General features: G+C 37.8%; 1 protein-coding gene across 1 annotated transcript; it reads left to right on the forward strand.

Moving 5' to 3' along the window:
• Positions 1-13,519: 13,519 nt before the first annotated feature.
• On the forward strand, positions 13,520-18,352 carry fastkd5 (FAST kinase domains 5). Its single transcript, XM_080903917.1, has 2 exons — positions 13,520-13,635; positions 14,132-18,352. The coding sequence occupies exon 2, from the start codon at positions 14,144-14,146 to the stop codon at positions 16,562-16,564; it is 2,421 nt and encodes an 806-aa protein (XP_080760043.1). The 5' UTR covers positions 13,520-13,635; positions 14,132-14,143; the 3' UTR covers positions 16,565-18,352.
• The last annotated feature ends 1,059 nt before the right edge of the window (positions 18,353-19,411 follow it).

The following is a 19,411-nucleotide window of genomic DNA, read 5'->3' on the forward strand; positions in this document are numbered from 1 at the left end:
GCCATTTCTCCTCCTGCTATCGACCACTTCTCATCCTCCTTGACATCACTTGTTAATTAATGAGACGCTGCTAAGAAGACAGAGGAAGAAAAAAAGCAATATGTCTTCTGAGCCGCCAAAAAAACAAAAAAAACAAAAACCCTAACAACAACCAAAAAACAAGACACTTCTTAGACCAAAAGGTTGTATTTCCTAGATATCTCTGTATCAAAGATTTTATATAGCATGCATAAACACAAAGGATGACAAATGTCAGTAGATAAGACATCGTGGCAAATCAACATGCAGAACACACAAGACTGGGGCATATGTGTCAAAGAGCTTTAAAGAACAAATGGTTGTGTACCTTAATCGAGATGCTGTGTTTCATGTTTTTGTTATACAAGATAGCAATGGGCTGAAATGACTTAACTGCGTCCTTTTAATATTCTTTGACTGAAAATAGATTTTAATAAATAAATAAAAACGTATGTCTCTAGGCACAGTTGTCTGAGCCACCAGGTGTTCTGCCTTTTATATCAGTGCTGTTGGCCAAAAGTAATGGTGTAGATTAGAACAAATAGTATGCTAAAATATTATAAATCCATGAGACACCCTGCACAAGGATGTGCAAGCCTAGTGTTATTTGTCTCTAAAAGATGGATATGCTTTTGGCTCATGCAGTAAACAGAAAACAGAACAGAAAATGTGATTTACTCCTGTGTAATCCTGTGCTAATAAATCTAATGTTTCAATCACAAATAAACATGTGACAGTGTTTTAGGTTGCTTCAATCTCATCAGTGGAATGGTGTAATAAATGTAAAACTGCATTTGCCATTAAACAATTTTGTTTTAATTAGAATTTTTACTTCAGAGTTCATAGAAGAAAAACTCTGAATGGATTTATCTGTTAGCTTTCACTTGATGCACCATATGCCATTGAGAAACCTTCCAAAAACAATTGCTGTATTTTTTTGGGAAAACAGTCTGCTTCCTGTTTTGTGTCATACAATCATTCACCACATAAAACCCAGAGTTTTTACAAAATACTATAAAAATATTGAACCATACTGTCTAAATGTCACTGTAAGGGCTCCGATCTGTAACTGCTAAACCAGTACCGGTCTTCCTTTTCTTGCTCTCTTGTGGAAAATGAAATTTCAGGACTACTTATAATAACTACCTACAGTGTAGGAAAGTATTCACAGCACTTCACTTGTTCCATATTTTGTCATGTTATAGCCTTATTCCAAAATGGACTGAATTCATTTTTCAACCCAAAATTCTACACACTATATACTCCATAATGAAAAAGTGAAAAAGGTTTCCTTGCAAATTTATATATGTACATGTATGCATTTATGGATGATACGTTTACGGATGGTGGAGGCCACTGTGCTCATTGGAATCTTCATTCTACTACGGAAATTTTTATATACACCCCCAGATCTGTGCCTTGATAAAATACAGTCTCAGATATCTACAGACTATTTCCTGGACTTTGCTGATATGCACTGTCAACTATGGGACCTTATATAGACAGGTGTGTGCCTTTAAAAATCATGTCCAATCAAACGAAGTTACCACAAGTGGACTTAGTTATAGAAACATCTGACAGATGGTTAGTGGGAGCAAAATTTTGAGTGTCATGGCAAAGGCTGTGAATGCTTATGTAAATGTTTTGGTTTTTTTTTTATATATATATATTTTTTTTACTTTTAATAAATTTGCAAAAATATCAAGCAAACATTTTCACTTTGTCATTATGGGGGATTATGTGGAGAATTAAAAAAAAGTTAATCAATTTGGAATAAGTCTGTAACCTGACAAAATGTCGAACAAGTAAAGCTCCGTAAATACTTTTTGGATGCACTGTACGCAGCTTCAACCATCATGGAAGTATATCACTCTCATTCATCCTGCTAATACTAATGTGCAACCTTTAGCTAAATAAATACATAAGAATTAGAAAATACCAAACACATATTTGCTATAGGAATGCATAATGTTCTTAGTGAAGTCAAACAGTATTTGTATGTGGATATTTCCCACCAAACTCTGTGGTTCTCCTTAATTCAGTGGTCTTTTAGTGTTGCTTAGCTCAGTGTCTTAGGTTTACAACCCACAGTGTTACTGTTAAGTCTCACTGCTTTCATCAATCTCTTTCCAAACGCAGCAAGCAGTTGTTTAGAATCAAAAAAGCTCCAGCCTGCAAAAAACAAAACTGCTAATAGGCTTTGCAAACACAAAAATTTAAGTTTTCTACTAATAAATAACACTGAACATCAGACCATTTCTCCCTTTATGACCAAAACCGAAGCGTTCACTTTATTTGTTCTTTAGTTTAGTTTAGCCTCTTTAAATACATAATAATAAAATAATCCTGACAAGATAAAGCTCCCACACTGCGTTGGCACCATAAAAAGCATCTTTAAATTTTTTGATTTTCATTTGTATTCATAAACACATAAAAACATTACATCATTTGATGCAACTTCAGATTTTGTGTGTCCACGGAGATGTACATATGAAATACAGTAAAACCGCTGTCACTTCACTAATAACCCTGAAATTGCCTCTCACACTTCGGGGCCAGAAAACTGTGGAGCAGTTGATGCTTTAACATCTGCAGCACTGAAACCTCTGCCAGTTCATCTTACTGGCTGACCTACTGGAAATTAGTTGGGCAGATGAAAAAAGATTGGAGAGGCTTTCAAGCCAAAGGGAACTTTGACTCCCTAAGGACAGGAAATGAGAGACAGGTGACAGCAAGAGTGAGTGAAAATAGGTCAGAGATTGGTAGCATGAAAGCAGTTTGGTTAAAGACATTTTGTGTGCTTTAGCAATTCACCGAATAGCCACAGTTATGCTCTCTCTTGCACACACTGCATTCTGTGCCCTCTACTTTACACACAGCTTCCCATATTCATCCTTAAACCGCCCTGTATGTGTTCTTTAATTAAATAAAATCCATGTTTCAAATCATTTTCATTGCTCCAAATATTCATGATTGGTCATAAAAGGACAATTAAAGTAAAACATAATATCAACTTTATGTTAAAGGTTTTTATGATTATGTCTTTACTTTTAAACACAAAGCAATAGACCAAGCAGTGTCTGTAAAACACAATACTGTTGGACCCACATCTGTTTGTTTTCAGCGCTAAAATAACATATCTATAATATGGCCGTAAATAAGCTAAGATCGTTTCAGGTCTAAAAATAAACAGTACAGTATATCAAGCAAACTAGATATTGTTTTGCAATCTTAAAAAGACACTGAATTCAGTCGATGTCTCACTTCACAAGCCACATAGTCAGCAAGTGTTCCAGCACTAAAGATTGTGATCAAGCTGATTGAGAAAACTCCTCCTCAACCTGCTCAGAAAATTAATTGTTTTTCATGGCTGATTCAAAAGTGCATTAGCATAAATTGACAGCTGTGGTGTGCAATATGCATGCGTAAAATTGGAGTTCATACTCCGGTCGGGCATGATCCTTGAGATAGAGCCATAGTTAACAGGCAGAGGTCAGCTGAAGGAACAGACCCCGACTGGAGTGAATGTCAGCAGTGAACTGCAGCCTCAGCAGCATGGCTCACACTGGCTTTTTTGTGTCTGTTAGCAGAATTAAACAATCCCCGGAGACATAACATCAACACACACACACACACAGGGTCCCTTCTGAATATTCAATTAGCCCTATAGGTACTAAGAGGAGCCAGCTAGGTTTCTCTAAAATAATTCAGACTGATAACCATGAAAGCAGTACCTCTACAGACCTGTTCAGGTTAGGATTTAGACATAAATCACATTGGTATCTGCTAAATTGTGGCCTTCATGAGAGCCACACATGGCTCCGGGTTAGGAACTGCTATCAGGACAAGAGTTTGTGCTCAGGATAGTGAGCTGGGGGGTATTAAACACTGATAAAAAATAAAAATAAAAAAGAAGGGAAAAACCCACCTCCATGAAAAATGACTCATACTCAAGTGCTCACATTCTCTTTGTCTGTAATCCTTGACAAATTTACTACAAAAATTTCACCAGGGAACTAAAATAATTTAAGTGGGTACAAAAAGGCTCCCATCCCATTTTGACCCTCAAGGAAACATGGCATTTGGAATTTTTAATTATTATCATTATTATTTTTTGTCTTGTCTTCAATTTAATTTGGCATTCAAGCACAAGGAGGGCACAATGGAAGAGTGAATGAATGTCTTCCTGAGTATTGGGTTCTGTGTCATCTCTACTCATGCAGCGGACAGTGAGGGCAAGACCGTTCACAATAAAATGCAATAAACCTGGACTGAAAAATACCTCTTTAATGGGTTAAGGGGCTAGTAAAAAATTCTATCATTTCTTTCCATAAATGAGGCGATAGGGAAAAAAAGAGGGGCTGAACTCTGAATACAGATTAAGAAGGTCTACAAGATGAACAACGCAATCAAGCAAGAAGACAAAAAGCCTGGTATATCCAGGAGAGAGAGCTTTTGTACTGCGGGGATTAGGTGCAAACTGCAAAGCGATATGTTAATTTCCAATTGCTTTATTTCACAAACAGCAGGTATTCACTCATTTCCCATTCTAATAGTAACAACATTTGATAACTTGAATGCCATCCTCGAATAATCAAATCATGCTATTGCCATACTATAACTATGTCATACTATATTAAAATCACATTTGCATTTGTAGAAATAAGGAAACTTCCTTTCCAGGCACAATGCAAATTAGCAAAAGTCCTTTGGAATCATAGTTTTACAATGAAGTTAAAAACACTGTTATTAATGCTTACCAAAGAAAACCACAGAGCCATTTTTCATCCAAGATAGTTTCTGACAAGTTGTGCAAATGTCAAAGTTATAAAACGAGTGATAGCATTCAAAAGAAGAGTCAAAACCCACCAAGGTCATGGGATTCATCCTCTGGAAATGGCTACTGTCAAAATGTATTAACATCTAGTAATTTTTAGGCTAGATATTTCAGTCTATACGAGGAACAAGCCAACATGCTTGTATGACAAAAAGAAAAAAAAAATAGTTATACGACTTTATTGTGAGTACTCTTTCTGGTGTTTTATTTTAATTTCCATAGCTATAGTTGGATCTCAAAGTCTGGACAAAAACTTAAATGCACTGGTTGCTTTTTACCCAACAGTCCACAGTCACACAGCATTCTGTGTCTAATAAAGGTATAGGACTTTCTCGACATCAACTTAAATAGAGGTTGCTAGAGCAATCTGCACGGACTGACAAGCAGAAATGCATCTTTGAGTTCATGTCCTCTCTGGATGCTTCCCATTTATCTTGTCTGTCAAGTAGAGAGGACATGATAATGAAAGATGAACACTCCAGTGAATGGCTCCCTCTGCCAGCCTACCATACAATGCCAAATAATGGAAACTCTGCTCAATGACCAGAAGTCTGCTAGATCTTGGAACCCTAGGACAAGTGGAGCGCTCACTCAGTTGATATCAGTTAACACAGTACTTATTTATAGCAATGGGGTTTAGGTAAAAGAAAACGTTGCAGAACAAGACACCAAAAAAAATAAATAAAACCCAATATTGTCTTAATTTTGTGAAAACTAAGAACATTAAGGGGTGCATGCTTCTTCAGATTTGGAGTCATTAATTTGCATGTCTCCAGTTTAAATGTGTTACATTTGTACAGTACAGGGCCACTTACACTGACCAGCAAACACTTAAATGCACAGCTACCTCCCTCTGCTGGAGGATGGTAAAACTGCAAACTCTACTTTAACTCCCCAAATAATAAAAATCCAACAAATATCAAAACACTATGACAGCAGACACCACTTCCATGTTAAGACTCAGCAAAACGAGGAAGATTATTTAAAAGTTGTAAAGTTTGTCTCTTAAGTGTCCAATTTTTATTAAAGAGGTTACTGGTTTCACCTAGTTTTCCATTTAATAAGGTAGATACAACTACGTACTCTGGATTTGCATGAACCCTTAAACGCCTGAACCATGAAGTAATTGCCAGAATTGCATTTTTTCTTTTTATTGAGAAACTTTAGGATTTGTGGAAGCTTCTGGCAATTATAAGTATACATACTTTTGCTGCATGGCATGTTCGCGCAATTACTCAAGACTGTTTAAAAAAAAATAAATAAAAATTATATATATATATATATATAATTTTTTTTTTTAATTTTTTTTTAACTTAAGAATCTCAAGAACGCAAGCGTGATAAGCATGTCATTACAGGGCTGACTTGATTGTTTTACTTCATATAAAACAGATTGCATAACGACCACAAATCAGTGGGCAAAGGACAAATATTAAGTTCAAGTTTTGGGAAGTTTGTAAGGCAATGCAATTTTACATCTATTTACATATTTGTCCAAACAAGTAGGCATCTAAAACTACTTTGTGTGTACCCCTCTGTATGCATGGTAAGTGTACATATAGACAAACTTGCTCCATGCTTTTGCAAGCATGTCTGGAGTTAATGCAGCTGCTCCTGTTATACAACCTACTGGCAACTGCGTGAAACACATGAAACCCCTTTTTCCTGACAGTGTGTGTAGCGATCATCACCGGAGGACCCTTGTGGGATTAAATCACTTTGAAATTGGTACACCCTGCAGTTAAGACGTGCCATGAAGCAAAAACTCATTTTGAAGGCAAGTTTTCAAACTAACAATGAATTACATATTTGAAGAAAAACTTGAACAAAGGAGTCATTTAAGTATTTATTCATAAAGTATTGTATTTACATTGCATACAGTAAATATTTCCTTAGATATATGACAAGGTGCTCTAAGCAAGAAATTTCCTCAACTCTCAAGTGACCTACATTTAAAAGCTTGTTAGGAATAGGTGCGCATAAAAAACAAAACAAAAAAAACAGATTATAATCAAATTCAGATTTTAAGAAAGTATCCTGGGAGAACTTGCAGAACAATTCCCAGTGTCCTCAACAGGCCGGGACAAGTGCAATACCACACAAGCACAGAGCATTGCCACCTCTCCCAACCTGCACAGAAAGGGATCACTTCTGATAGATTATTTTCAGTTCTATGATCAGTTTTGCATGGATTTGCACAGCAGTACATTTAAAAGCTGAAAGCAAACCAGCAAAACTAACCAGAGACCCACGTGCATAAGCTACCCCTGCAGTTTTCCCAAGACGACGTAGTCTAGGAGTACTTGAAGTGCTCACATTGCAGTAGAATTTAAACAGTAAGAAGACTACCTGCACTATAAGCACTTTAATACTACTGAAACCTTGTCTTTACATTATTGACAGAGGTGCACTGGAAACCAGACTGTGACTGTTCTTTCATAGACGATGCGCAAAGAGGATTTGGATGGAAACGCAGGCCACCGTCAGTTTTGCATAGATTTGCACAACTTATTTCTTCTTGCAGCGCAACTACGCAAAACTAACGGAGGACAGCCACAATTAAGATTAAGAGTGTCCATGCAAATATACTTCAAAAAACCCAAACTCTCACTCTCACATGTATGCATACAGAGATACATGGCAGATGAGAGTCCCAGCCCCTTATGCCAGAAGGAGCACTTAGGGCAGTAGGTGCTAGTCTACTTCACTATCTGCACTAGATGCACCTTAGCATAAGTACTAGTAGTAGTCACATTTTGCCAGGTAACAATTTTTTAAGACTCCTCTCCTCATACATAAAGTCAAATAAAAATACAAAAACAAATCAGCAGCTGCTCCAATTCTGTGCACTTTTCCACAGTGACAGGATATACAACATCTAACAACCATTTAGCATGTTTGCTTCTTACACAGCTGCTTTGCTCCAGAACATCAGGGGGCTGAGCCTCACAGCAAGACGACAAGGTCTTGCCAGATGTCTATTTACAAGTGTATGTGGATTCAGTCTACTTAGGACTTGCAACATAAAGGCTGTGTTTATGAACAAGTCAGCTTCCTTCAGTTAATATTATCAGAAGAGTGCTGAAAGTGCCTTCACTGCAGTAGAATTGAACAAAACTACCTGCACTGTAAGCACTTTGGCACTACAGTGACTGTAAACTGCTCGTGTGACGTTCTCCTCACAGACTGCATTACTGTGCCTTTAAAGCCACAGTGACGACTGCCCAGGAGACAGATGTGAATGGGGTTCTGTAGGGATAAATAAGATGTAGCATTAACAGTAGGAATAACAAAAAAGATACACAAAGACATTGTACAAGAAAGTTTATACCCAACTCAAGCCTAACATTTATCAGTTTGTGGTTTACCAAATGTTAGAGGTTAGCTGCAGTTTGACAAGTTTTGACGTAGGTAATTTTCTCTAATAAAAATTCAAAAGATCAAACTCAGTATACAGTAACGATCTCATACATCTGCAGAGTCTTGACAAAGTTGAACGGGCAAAGAGTACTGTGATTAGTGTGGTGTATGAACTCACTCAGAAAAGACCATTTCCCTCCCAACTAGAATGGTCCTTGTAAGGCTAAACTTCATGACGATTTTTAGTGGTCAAGATATTATAAACCCTTTTAGGCATCAAGTTTTTTTAAGTTGCTGGAGAAATCATTAATTTAATTACACAAATACATGCACATTTATTGAGTGCTTAAATTGTCCTTGCAAATCCTGGACAATTATTTGCCATCTCTGCACATATTTTGAGGTTCCATGAAAGACTTTCCCCCTCTGTATGCACACCCCACTCACTTTCAATCGTTGCATTCATATAACGTTCAGGACATTCTGCAAAAACTGTTATTCAAGAGTAGCTATACACCATGCGTCCGTTTACAACCCCCCCCCAAACCCAAAACTCTGTTCCAATTAATCTCAAGCAGCCAAGCTTCCCGCATGGCAATCGAGATGATAGCGTCAGAGACGCCAATAACCTCGAACACCTTAAAGCTAAATGATAAACCAGGAGTCTGAACCGGGACTGTTCATGGATACCAACACTTGTACTCCAGCCACATTTCTGTACCCCTCCCCCACCCGCTAACATGGCGCCCAGGAGTCCACAGTTTAAAAAAAAAAAAAAAAAAAAAACCCTAATAGCCACTGCAAGAACAGCACATGGGACTACATCGACGATGTTACAGTGTCCGTGCACACACACGCAGCTAAAACTGGCCGCACGTGAGGCGTTCGCTTATAATGACTAGTCTGTGGACCACGCGTGAGACCGCAACTGCTCCAAACTTAAAACGCAGAATCCACCACACAAGCTAGTAGTTACGCGAGGGCTCCATCAAAACAGTCTGCTGTAAGCATGCGCTAGCCAAACAGGCTAACGCGTGCAGCTTGCTACAGTGTGTTTAGTTGTTTAGATAATTATCCAATTAAAGTTTGTTCACCTATCAGTATTCCTTAAAGACAACACTTAATCCAATACCCTAGTAATCTCATGAAGTATGCTGGTAATGTTTGGATATTAGCTTCCACTCCCCATCCACTTCTAAGCATTGTATTGCCCCTTGTCTTAGCCAACTTAGTTGTTTCAGTATGGCTAACTCACACATGCTAATTAGAGATCAGTACACGTGCTCCCAGGTGCTTGTAAACGCCGACAGCGGCATTTGAATAAACATAAGAGAGCCCGCGCAGCTAGTGACAATTATGTTATTATTATAAAATCACAATGTTTTTGTTGGCATATTAGCGTTAGCCGCTAACTCGGCAGCTCGCGGGATAGCAAAGGCGCGCGGCCTGCTAGAACCCCATGTGCTGCTGCTGCTTTGTTCTGGAGGCACTTTTAAATGTACACCACTGCAACCCGAAATGACTGAAAACTTAAAAATTCTACAAACAGACGGCTGACAGCGCGGGCACGTGAGTCTACAACTTGGGGCTTTTGCCAAAATTTGTAGCGGTTATTTAATTTTATCGTTTTACGAGTGTGGACCACTTCCGAGGTACCGACAAGAGGTGCAACAGCAGCGGCAACACATGCTTTTCAAATCTCCCTCATTCTCCTGCCATGGAGGAGAGGTTGCCATGCGCTCCTACAACATTTGTTTTTAAAAATGCGGAAACTTGACCATTAAAACGCTTTCTTCTCCCCTCCTCGCATATACGTTAGAGCGCACACACGTACCGAAGTCAACCCAGCGAATTTCACTTTCCCGACGTTTACCGCATCTCCCAAAAAAAGGCTAACAACAGGTTTCTTGCCAACAACACGCGCCTTATAAGACACTAAAAAAATCCACCATCTTCACTCACTTGTTCAGACTTACCGTTTACCCAGTTTCTTGGACATCTGCAAAATTTAAAAAAAAGAACACAGACTTCACAGATTAAACATCGGCTAAGACGTGTAACCCCCTCCAAAAAGTGCACAACCATGTGCTACTATTATGATTTGCTAGGATTTTGGGAATCGTAGTAAGATTGCGAAAGTGGCGCGAGTAGACTCTCCTTTTAACCATGTGGTGAATGAAGGGCGGTTCCCAGCCAGCGTAGCGGAGCCTCAACTCCTTCATTAGCATAAATCCTCTACTTCCTCTCCAAGTGGGACTCTGAAGTTTCCTCACTTAATTCATATATTGTAGCTATACATACAAAGGTGGTCACATAGATAAGCCGTTTCAATAGGGGAAAATATATCAAATTGCCTCCCATTATAATCACTGGACGGGACGCCTTAAGGCTCTCTAAGTTGATTTTGGTGATGTTTACACGTGGAATAAAAATGTTTTATGAAATTTAATACATTCTTAAAATAATTCGATCTAACGAAAAATAAATGTTTTCTATTTGTTTAAACTGGATGATAGTATACGTCTGTGTGCTAAATCTGTTTACTACATAAAACGTATTATTTGGGGAATTTTCTGGGATGGCTTTTCAGATTTGTAGCTGACCAGAATTTGACGCAGTGTAACCAAAACAGAACCTTAGAAATTAAACGAATAATAATGATGATACAATTTTTCGACTTTCTATGTTTTAGTTTTTTTTTGTTTTGTTTTTTATTTGCCATTATTTACAATATTAGATAAATTAAAAAAATATTATAATAGATTTTTATCTTTAGTTTAATGAAAGACTATACCACCATGCTTCTGTATACAATTGAACTGTAACATTTAGTAACATAAAAATATTCACTAATGTCAGCAACAAGTTTTACAAAGGGAATCCAAAGGCCACCTACATGGCTCAGTGTCTTTTGCTGGGGCTATACCTTCTCAAAGGACATAAGAAGTGTTCCCAGCAGAAATGAGAGAATTGTCTTGCACATAGGTCAGTGTAGTTCACCTCTAACCCCTGGATTCATTCATGTGTGAAGTCACACAATGGAGGCACAGATTTTGAAGTTGCCTTTTCTGCTCAAACAGAAGAGAAATGCAAATGTTAATTTCAGTGACAGAAAGCATTGCATTGAAAACATATGAACGATTATGATGTTGCACTTTAATGAAAAAAACAACAACAAATAAAATAGATACAATAACTATTTCAAAGAAGTCTCACTTCAACTGTTATTTCTGTGACATATTTAACATTTCCTAAAATTCACTTTGAGGATTCAAAAAACAAACAAGCAAACAAAAACATGGGGGTGGCAACATTACAAATCAATCTTTTATTTTGCTAACAGTGTTTTTTTGCAGGCATAGAATGGATACAGCATATAGTGGAAATCTTCAAAAACTAACAACAGCAACAACTGTTGTTTAAAGTCGAGGTGTTTGAAGAGAATATGTAGAATCTCATGTGGTAAAAATGTGACAGTGAGCTTGCCTAAGTGTGATAAAACTAAACTAAAACACTTAGAATTTACTCACCACAATTTTATAATTAAACTGAATCTTAGACAGTTTTAGTGTTAGGAATGAATCTTTCACAGAAACAAGTTGTGTTGCATTTAAGAGAAAGAAAAACATCAAAACCAGATATTTTTCTATTCAACCAACTTTTATGTTTTTGTTTTTTTTAAATCAAATTGATTAGATTGGTCATTTTCATTATCTGTAAAACGCAAACAATTCAAGTTAACTGAACATGAATTGTTTGCTGTTTTAAAATAAATTAACAAATTTATTAATAAAAGAATAAAAATTTGAAACAACAGTAAGGAGGAGCAAGACAGGATCTATAGAGTGAAAAAACTTAAAGACTTCAAATGGCAGCAAGTGTCTGGGCCCTTACATATCTTCTGATATACAACTTGTTTTAGACTTGGGCAGTACATTTTGGAATTAAGAAATTATTATGTGTAGAAATATTAGAATAAACACACTTGAATAAAATATGGAACATCTAAACAGGGCAATAATAATTAACGTGGGTCATACCTAAATGAACAGAAAGGGAAAAAGAAAAGAAAAAAATTGATAGATTTTAAAAATAAAACATGTTTTACAGTATAACCTAGTTTGATAGCTCAGCTTCTCACACAACAAATACGAAAAAGAGTTACCCCTTTTTTCTTAATATTTTGCTTCCAATGAATTAAATGCCAGGTTTTCTGAAGATATGCTAAAATTTTTCTTTGAACATTGGATGTTTTTATTCATTTTCAGTTCCGTCCTGAATCGTTCCAACATAAAAAAAAAAGTTACCAAACTCTAAGGCTGAAGCAGTTTTGTATCTACAAAAAACAGACAACTTAGCAAAGAACTTTTAAATTGTTTTTCTGCATCTTCTTTACTAGAAGCCTGTCAAAAAACACAGAATGTGTTCCCATTTTTTTTGTTGAATTATAAATATGAAAAAAATCTATAAATAATATCTGCCATATAAAAACATAAAATATAAAATAGTATTTTTGCACTAACAAGTTGACTCCCAAAGAGCTTGGAACACAAAAGAAGAAGTGGCAGGCCTTAAAAATGTTAGAGCAGATGAACAGTACATGAAAGTTATGTAATTAACAAATAAGAAAAAAAAAAATAGTCCAAGTTATGTTGACGCATAAAGTTAGTCTTACCAAATACTGACTTTCAAGCTCTTTCCCATTTCCTAGCAACGAATTAAAAAACAAGGTAGCTCAAGACCTTTGCACAGTACTGTAACCATTGAATCAACATAAAATATAAAAGTAATTATCACAAAAATTGTTGTATATCTATATTGTTTCTTAGTTCCAGAATCACATTTATTTATGTACTACTGGGTACTGATGTAAAATAAGATTTAAACATGAATGGTTTTTATGGTATGCGAACATCTTAGGTCAGGTAGGGTGTTTTTTTTGTTTTAATCAAATGTAATAATTATTATTAATTAGTTTCAGTTAACACAACTTGTGTTATTGCTGATGTGTTCTCATTGCGGCTCGTTGAATGAGTAGTTTTGAACCTACCCAGCTGCCATAGGTCACACGCTGCTCTCCACGGAAGTTAGATCAACCTGCCATAATAATATCATACAGTCAGACACGGTACTTTTACAGGCAATTATTATTAAATCTAAGGATTAAATTAAAATGCGGCGTGCTAATACAGTGCTCTATATTTCAAATTGATGTATTAATTTGTTTTAGAATATGTATGCGTATAACAATGTAGCTGATAATGTAAAGTTTATTTTATTTTGAAAATCAAATTCACGAGTTCCGGTGGGGTTGCCGTAGGTCTGTCAGAAGAGTCGTTCTAACAGACTAATGCTGTGTGTTCCTGCCATGATTTCTTGAGGTTTCTCACCGTTGCACGTGTTGCTTTTGGATCGTAAAAGGTCAGTTCAACGATCTGGTTAAAATACATACAGATTTGTGCACTTTTAGTTTAGTGTAGTTTAAATTAGCATCGTGTTTCCTGCTGTCTCATTCTAAAACGTGTCCGACCTCTGTTGGTTTACAGATGGACAGACTACTTTAACATGTAAATCTCTAAATAATTTAGGTTTATCGTTTAGTTTAAACTGTAATTTTAAGAGAGAAATATCATGTATTGTAGTCAGTCTCGGAAAGAGCTACAAAGTGCATTATTATAGCCACCATAACAAAAAAATAGTGTATGTCACTATTGACAAGCAGCTTTATGTTTGTGTCTAAAGTTTCAACCTTTAAAAACTAACAAGGAAGCTCATCTGTATGAATCTGTATCTTTTTAATTGTGGTTTTAATACAAACAATGTATAATTTATTCATTTGTAAGATATGTTTTTGCTTGGCACATTACTTGACTTGGCACATGACTTTTGTTTTGCTGTATTTTGCTATGTTTTCTAGTGTGGTACACCCATGGCTACCTGTGTGGTGTGTCGCTGGATGCCCAGGCTACGCCACCTCCCAGGCCTGAGAAAAGGCTTTGCCAGGGCTCAGCATGCGTATATCAAACCAGAGGATGAAGCTGATGATCAGGAGGAAAAGAGAATCTTGTCGCAGCACAATGAAGTATGTTTAGAAGGTTACAGGCTCCGTTACAGCCCTTCTTCATATCATCACTCTGCATTGAACTCTGCAGCCTCCCATAGCCAAACAGACAACGATGAAGATGAGCAGTGTCTACCCACTCTCGCACCTTCTTTCTGGCAACGGAGCAATCGCTACAGTGTGAGTTGCTCACGACACCTCTCCAGCTCAAAGAACACTCTTCTGGACTTGGCTTTCAATAAAAGCTCTGAACCGGAGATCCCCTCAGCGTCCTCTTACCAGAGAAAGCCTGTACTACCAGATGTTAAAGTAGAGACGCGTGCCTTCCACAAATGCAGACCAGAGTATGCCTCAATGAGCCTAGACCTTAACCAAAGACCTCACCCACTCAAATGGGAGGAGGCAATGCAGCTGCTCCAAAAAGTGGCTGTTTTAAAGGGCAGCATGAAAGCATCTGATGTGTCTCAGTTTCTTATGGAGCTCAGTCGATTGCACCCAGACAAGATGCCGTTAGTGAGGAGTGACCAGCGCTTCATCATGCTCCTCCGATATTCCGTGGAACACCTTCGCTACTTTACTCAACTTCAGCTGCTGGAGGTGCTGCAGTCGTTTGTGTGGCTGGGCATGCCCTCTGCCCACACTGTACTCGAACTGTACGAGACTGAGCTGAGTCGCCGGTCCAGTCAGATGACTTTGCATCAGTTGATTTTAGCTGCTGATTTGTGGCGCTGTATAGGGAAGCAGGCACCTCAGTTCCTACTGCACCTCTATGACTCTGTTCGTCTGCATCTGGGACAATTGGGCGTGCCCGAGCTGGTCCAACTGTTGTATATATTGGGAGAGGGTAGGCAGTGTCCAAAAGACTTGATCCGTCCTCTGGAGCAGCTTCTCATGCATCATTTGCTACAATTGCGACCTGAGGAGGTTGGTGTTATATGCTTAGGACTCTTTAAATCCCAAACTTCAATATCTGAGAGTGCAGTGACTCGCATTGTCGATAAGGCACTCTCTTTTGTGAAGGAGATGAGCGACTTTGCCATGGTGAATGTGTTGAAGTACTTGCGTTTCAGTTATTTATATCACAGGGCATGGCTGGAGGCCATGGCAGAGGAAGTTCCTAAGCGTGCCCACAGAATGGGTGTCAAGGGGCTAATGCACGTGGCACTGACCTGTTCTGCTCTTCATTACAGTAATGACAGTATTCTTACTGCTGTCGCTGACAGAGTACCCTTGCTAGTGCCACACTGCAGAAGTAAAGACTCATGCAAACTCTTGTGGGCTTATGGCACATTAGGGTTTCTCCCATCACGGAGTCCAAGCTTCTATCCAAGTCTTACAGAATCCCTGAGGCAAAGGAAAGCTGAATTTCAACGATACCCAGAGCATCTGCTCACTGGTCTTTTAGGCTTGGCCTTTGTCTCACAGTTCCCAGAGGACCTAATTGCATTAGCCTTGAGCCCTGATTTTATCAACTTAGCACTGAAATGCACACAGCTTGAGCTGAAGAAGGATTTGTTCACTTTAGATGGAGTTGTAGCTTTGGAGTTGCCTCAGTGGACTGGCCCTCGACTGAGCAATGAACTTCGAGATGAGGTTACAGAAATGCTGTGGACGTTTGCTCAGTCAGATGTGTGCCAGAAACCTGAGGTTCAGGAGGCAGAATCTGCTCTGAAAGATCTGCTTGGTGGAGAGGAGTTTGTATGTAAAAGAATGATCCTTCCCCATACTCGCTCCATTGACCTGGAAGTGCACCTCAACTCCACTGGGCAGCCTGTACCTGTGAACCAAGCATCTCTAGAACAAAGCCCATCCACATTTCCTTCTAATCAGGGTTGGGGGAAATTAAATGTAGGAGTTACAATAACTGATGAACTTTTAGCACAGTTGATAAATAAAAACAACAACACAAAAGCGCCTTTGGCTCAATCACCTAAAGTGAAGACTACATCTCTTCAAAGATTACGGCCCGATGAAAGTGGGAGACTCTTTGACACAGTGCTAGACTTGACCACTGATATTATAGAAACTCTGACCAAACCCAGTCACCTTGGGTCTTCTCGCAAGGACTCCAATGAGATAGTCAAAATTGCCGTACAGGTCTCGAACAGGAACCACTTCTGCTCCCAGTCACAGCAGCTCCTGGGACTTCATGCCATGAAGAGAAGGCAGTTAAAGATAGCAGGCTATAGGGTTGTAGAGCTTAGTTATCAAGAGTGGTTTCCATTGCTGAGGAAAAGCAGAGCCGAGAAGCTGGCATATCTGCACTGCAAACTCTACGACAATCTATAATGATTCTCAGACCTGTAAGAGACACAGTGAAGTGGAGAAAATGTGGAGTCCGTTGCAAACTATATAACCATCAGGCTTCTGGAAAATCTTTACAGTGTGCAAAATATCTGCACATTGCAGAATAAAAGATGTTTTTTTGTTGAGATTTTTGTAAAAATATATTTTTACATTTACATTTCAAGACTGTAAAAACTTGACATGAAAACTAAAGCATCAGCTTTTCAATGCCTGGCTGTAGTATAAAATACATTTAACATTTGTATGTTCTTGTGTGTTTACTTAAATGTTAAGCTTTTCCTGATTCAAATCAATGATGATAGTCTTTTCAGAGGTCAGTTCTTCTGTCTCAAGTATGAACCTGCCCAGTTTGCACATTAAATATGTCACTGTGAATACAGAATTAAAGGCAATGCTTGTTTAGGAATCTGTATTACGACACCTGGAAAGCCAAAACTTGTTATATAACTTAATAAAGACAGGATTAAAATGGGATGCCACAACCTTTTAGCAAATGAAAACCAAAAATAACAGCATTTTATGTCTAACATGTTTTTTCAAATTCAAACATGGATCTGGGTCTTCTTACATTTCCTTAGCAAAGCTGTTCTGCTCATGCAAGCAGCTTGTTTATTCAAGACCATTGTGACAGTGAATTAAAAAGTGTTCAAGGATTCAAGGGTTTTTATTGTCATTTCAACACATCTGTTCACATGAGGTCAAACAGAATTTTAGGTCCCATTTAAAGCCAACAAGAATAAATACACAACAGGAGAAATACATACAAAAACAAATGCTAGAAACATTTACAGTGTAAATTAAGTGGAAACAAAAACATGACAGTAGGAAATTCAGCTATGATTCATTCATCATGTGGGCGATGTAATTATCTTTTGCATCTTTGGTGAGTTTTTTTTAAAGAACGCCTCATGTTGGATATCATTTTCTATAATGTTGTAGTTCAACTTTAAAAAAAAACAACAACTTTAAAGTAAAATTTAAACAAAGTTCAAAAGATTAACAAGACAAACTGGCATCATTAAATGATGATGGACCTAAACTGTCAATAAAATACACTTTACTTTTTGAAAGTGAGTGAAAACCTTGAATGAAATTAACCTGTATGGATAGAACATTAAGTACAGTTATGTAAAAGATGAGTAAGTCAAAATGTATAGCCTTTAGCTGCTCAGCAATTGCTTAAATAACTATGAAATCAACTATATTCACTTGCTTTTAAGCCACGATTTGTGCAACCACCTCCCTGATTGGCTTAAAAACGACATTTTAGAGTAGTAGGATACACCATTCTTAAGCATTTGCCCATTAATATGAAGAATTAATGTAAATCTGGCACTGCTTAGAATTTTCAGCCAGTGTTACCTAATAAATAAGTTTGAGTCTACAAGTCATAAACTAGTCACATAGCCACTAAACCTGGGAAATTATTCCTAATAGAACTCATGTTCTCAAATTCAGCTACTTTTGACTCCTCCGAGCTATCCTAAAATGGCTTTGCTCCGCAGGTCATGTTTGTTATTATGTTTTTTTTTAAGGATGAAAGAAATTGTTAGAACTATTTTCTGTGACACCTTTTCTTGCCTTGTAGCTGTAAACACAAAGTGGTGTAGCAGTAGTACAGAGTTGCTTGCGGAACAGATTTTTTTATTGCAGAGTTTTTACATTCCTGTTTTCTTTGCTTGTAACTCAAGAGTGTGTTTGCTACTGACAGTATGGCATTTCAATGCAATTTCCTAAATCCCACTCATGGAAAAACAGTGTATGCATCACTTTTCACGGTTAAAAATTATTAATAAAACATGATTAAATTGTGAGTATTTTCATATTGGATATATGTTGTACGAATTTGCAAGTTGATTCCTGCAATCTATTGACATGCATGGAAATCAGTGCAATGCCGGAATTTTTGCTTACATATCAGTGTCTAGGAACATGATAAAAAAAAGCTGAAATGAGCCCTTGTGTGGTGAGACTGCAGGTGTGCTGACCATTCTTAAAGTGTTTGTTCCTTCCCGTTCTATCTTTCTTTTTCTTTGTGGCTCCCTGAAAATGTTGTTGGTGCTTTAATCTTGCCAGCTGCCCTAAACAAAAAGCCGCTTCAAGGACTCTTTGTTGGACAGTGCCAAAAAGAAAGGCAAAAAAACCCCACAGCTGGTTGAAATATTTTAACAGTAATAATTCCCAGATGCACTGAGCAGATTTAAAATTGAAGTGTGTGATTATCTGAATTTTTCCGCTTCAGGAATTAAGGGGGAAAACAGAATAAACCTGAAGTGAAGCTCAGGCCACAAGCAAGTGCCCTAATTCCTTTCTCTCTCATTCTGTCACATCCTTTAAGTCACTTGGTGGGGAGAGAAGAGTGATATGGGGTGACAGGGGCGGAAATGAGCACTATAAAAGACAAATTCAATCAACTCTACATCTGTCTGCATGTGTGGGAGCACTTGATGATGTCCCAGGAGGAGCTGGAGGACGCAGCAGGCCACTCTTATGCCACTGCCTCCTGCAGGGGGAATTAGAAGTGAATGAATGGAGGGAGAGCATTGTGCTATGCCTGAAACTTGCCAGCAGAGAGCATTCTTCCCTTAGGAAACATCACATTCTGACAGAGTAGCAATCGTGCAATATTTCCATGGCAGCTTGATATTTTTGAGCATTTGAATATTTGCAAGACACTCACATTAAATAAATAATTAAAATACAATGTGTGCATGTCATAAGATCACTGGAAACACAATTTTAAAGTTAAAATAACACACAAGGAAAATGTATTTACATTCGATCAACAGCACATAGTGCTTATAACAATATACCCAATCTACACACCCA

This window comes from Rhamphochromis sp. 'chilingali' (genome assembly GCF_963969265.1).
Source record: "Rhamphochromis sp. 'chilingali' genome assembly, chromosome: 14".
NCBI lineage: Eukaryota > Metazoa > Chordata > Actinopteri > Cichliformes > Cichlidae > Rhamphochromis > Rhamphochromis sp. 'chilingali'.